This window comes from Mizuhopecten yessoensis, unplaced genomic scaffold (assembly GCF_002113885.1).
Source record: "Mizuhopecten yessoensis strain PY_sf001 unplaced genomic scaffold, ASM211388v2 scaffold714337, whole genome shotgun sequence".
Lineage (NCBI taxonomy): Eukaryota > Metazoa > Mollusca > Bivalvia > Pectinida > Pectinidae > Mizuhopecten > Mizuhopecten yessoensis.
This window is the reverse complement of record NW_018479070.1, coordinates 1-3,825: the sequence shown is the minus strand read 5'-3', so window position 1 is coordinate 3,825 and position 3,825 is coordinate 1. Positions and strand designations below refer to the sequence as shown.

At 36.1% G+C, this 3,825-nt stretch overlaps 1 protein-coding gene across 1 annotated transcript; it reads right to left on the bottom strand.

The window, feature by feature from the left end:
• Nucleotides 1-206: 206 nt before the first annotated feature.
• LOC110440966 (phosphatidylinositol 4-kinase alpha-like) lies at nucleotides 207-3,701 on the bottom strand (the record flags this gene model as incomplete). Its single annotated transcript, XM_021484076.1, has 6 exons — nucleotides 207-416; nucleotides 1,287-1,370; nucleotides 1,743-1,824; nucleotides 2,217-2,341; nucleotides 3,086-3,156; nucleotides 3,619-3,701. Coding segments are annotated over 6 exons (655 nt in total), but the record flags the coding sequence as incomplete, so codon positions are not given.
• Between the last annotated feature and the right edge of the window lie 124 nt (nucleotides 3,702-3,825).

Sequence of the window (3,825 nt, the reverse complement as noted above, 5' to 3'; positions counted from 1 at the left end):
AGAGAAGATAACTCTGCAATACGCAAAGACGGAATATATCTACATATAACAAATTGATTAGTAATTTGATTGGCTTGTGATTTCAAAGTCTGATCTTAAAAAAAATGCCACTGAAGACCATGCTCCGTTCTTTATCTTTCATTTGATTAAATATTTCATCCAAAGCTGGAAACAGTAAGTACATCAAGAACTTGTCTGATATTTACCCCCAAGGGAGCAGCAGACTTGTTGTAGCCCGCGTAGTTGAGGACACTCTCCGTCGCTAGTGCCAGTCCGCTATGTGTTAGTAAACCCTGGGACGTGTTCTCCATCCTCAGTAGATACTCAATCATGTGTGAGCGTGTCGTGTTGGGTGCCCATTTCATCGACTCCTGCAGGATGGACTGACAGCGCAGGGCGAAATCCTTGACCAGTGTCTGTAAGTGTGAAAATAATGATACAGCCCTCGTAACTAACGGCACACTCATACAATGTTAGAGACTCTGTAGAATCATCTGGTATTGCTGAGAATGCGTGAAACTGACTTTTCCGATTACTTTAGATATTAGTAACAGTCATTAAGCTTTGCTGGTGTTGACAGATCAACATCAATGAACTAGGTCATATTATGTATATCGTAAATTTACAAGTAGAAAAACATTTTCTCTTTTTGAATTGAATCGGCTATTTTAGGAGAGAAGATGTTGGATTAGTCATGTATAAAATGTTCAATGAAGTTTCAATAAAAAGGGGAAATTGCAAGGTGCTTCCTGAAAATGATATCAACCATCTAGGTAAGATTTATTTGCTGATGAAGGTGACCGAGGACACACTGCCAGTTACCAAAATGTAACACATATAAACATTTCGCTGGTAGTCCTATATGTGCTAATATACGTTTATCGTGTAGCCAATTTGACGTGTAGATCAGGGCCTGTATCATAAAACCATTTTCATGCTCAAGCATTGGTTTTGTGCTAAAACCAACTTTCTTATAACTTGCTTAAATTACAGGAATTACAGTCAAAATGTCAAGTGTTAATATATTGAAAATAGTGTCGGTCTTTAATACTCTCCGAATGTTTCCAATATCACTGACGAATGTGATTTTAATTATTAATTTATTACAGTAAAAGGAAATTTGGTCTGAGCACAGAAACTGAGTTTGAGCATGGGAATGGTTTCATGAATATGATCATCTTGTACATAAACACATAAACCTTTCACTGGTTGTGTTATATGAATCTATAAATAACATTATATTTACCAGCCTGAAGAAAAACATTTTAAGACAAGAGTTAGCTCACCTCCCTGTCTGTCAGGTTGTCTGGGACTCTCAGGTGGAAGGGCGAGTTGGGCACCTGGAATTCTGGGGCATCCTGGTTAGGGTCCTGTAAAAATATCAAGGTGACATCGTTTCATTGAAGCACACTATTTAATATGTTAAGAAACTCACTCAAACACTAAAGTTTGTATAATTCAGAATGTTCACTTGTCTCCACATATGTCTACCAACAATTGTCCTATTCAGTAAAATGTTAACTCTTTCAACCCTGAAATTTTATGATGAACTATTCCAACCTGTGAATTGGAAGAGTTCAAAACTGTATTTAGGGGTGAATGAGTTAACCCTGATCTATAGTTTATTTACAATGCTAGTTTATCAAAGTCTCTTGAGATTCTTTGTGTAAATTTATATATTTCACTGATGTTTCACGGCTGAATTACTAAACCGAGCACATATTCATTTCCAAAAAACGTACCATCTCCAGTGCCTTTGACAGGAGCTGTAATACATCCAACATACTTTTCAGCATAGTACCGCTCCAGAACAGGTGAGGAAACCTAAAAACAGACAAGCAAGCATCATATTACCAGATATTGTACTACTGGGTTCTCGACGATCTTTAGTATGAAGACAAGTGATACCAAACACCTTCAAGATACATAATTACCAACGAAAAACTCGTAAAAAAAACAACAGATAAATCCATTAACAAAATGACAACGCAGCCAGTCAGGGACATCAGTTCCACAAAAGGGTGTTTCAGATAGACCGAATACACACTTTGACTCATGTTCTGACTTGTTTAAGGATCACTGAGAACCATGCAGCACCTATTATTTAACATATTTTATTGCCAATTTTAATTAGCAATGGGACTGGGCATAAGTTGAACAACTGATATGAAGCCCTTTCCCTACATTTTTCTGGTATTGATAATTATGGTACCTACCTATCGATGAGGCCAGCCAGGTACTTGTCGGCTACCCTCCTGATCCGACGATGGATGTGGTTAAATTTGACCATGAGGAACTGGGCGTGATGTTCGAGCTCCTCCCCTCTGGCTACTGTCTTGGGCTGAGGAGGATAGATATATAGATCAACAGATATAGATGCTGCATAATGTTTGGAATCGAAGTTAGAATAGGCAGCCTCAAAAACTGTCCAAAAAAGCTATTCTAGGAAAATTCTGGTTGGATGAATTTTAAGGAAAACTATAAATGATATAAAATTGACGTCATAGTATCAAACGGTAATAGGTGACATGACCTAAAAAAAATCAATTTCAAATTTTAAAAAGGAATACCATCGTCCATCTGCTGACATAATGTCAATTTATTGCTAAAAAAACACTCTTTTTTTTTAAACAAAGAAAGTGATTGTATAGGTCACTTTCTTTTTTATTATACTTTTTGATGATAAAATGAAATGACCTCAACGACAAATGTTGAAACTGAAAGGTTTTTAAGTCACTTATAGCCTTTTTACATCGGATTTCTTTTACATGTTCATAACAAACAACAAAATATAAATTCAAAGATAAGTTTATTTCAATACCACAGCACAGCCAGACCGCTGTATACTGTATACCAGGACATTTTCGCTGCAGTTTAATTTTTGCCTTTATCAACCTACATAATGAGTGCAAATTTAAAATTACAGCGAACGTTTGTATACACAACATAATATGCACAGTAATTAAATGTGAAGGGCGAATTGAATATTGGGAGAAAATTGATTTTATCGCTGAAAGGCGAAAATTTCGGCATATAACAGGTATATAGTATTACCATACATTAGTTAAAAAAAATATTAACATACCCGTTCTTCCAGGGTGTCCAGTAGTTTGTCAAACACCTTGTCTGATACGGCCACAATACACTGCCACATACCTAAAGGAAAACGTGTATCGTAATTATACCAAGTATCGGGGGCACAACTTTATTATACAATCACACACCTAAAGGAAAGGGTGTGTAATTCATATTTTCTCATACAACTTTAATTCACTGCCACATTCCTGAAGGAAAACAAAGAACTATGAACACAATTTGATCAGCGTCATTTTGAGGCTTCTTTTCCCCGCCTCAAATAACATGAGACAACCATAAGAAGCAAACATTTTGGTGACGTTAGGCTGTTCCAGTAATCTTGTTTGCACTGACGACACAGGCACTTTCGTATTGAAAATATACGGGATTATCTCTATTTAGGTCAATAATAACTGAAAATGTAGAGAAAAAATAAGTGAAAATGTAGAAATGCATGAAATTGAAAAAAAAATCCTGTATGTAATTACAATGAAACAGATTCTACAAGTCATCAAAGGAGTTGGTAAATATTGTCATTTTTACCTGCTTTGTCCTTGAAGATAGTGTTATCTTCTAGGTACTTAAATATTCCATGGAATGCTGATAGGTAATCTGAGTTCTGTACTCTGGAAAATACAGACAAAGCATGCAATCATTAACTCATTCACTCCCGAAATTGTATTATGAACTATTCCAGCCTTTGAATTGGAAGAGTTCAAAGGTGTCTTCAGGGGTTCTTTCACCCCTGAA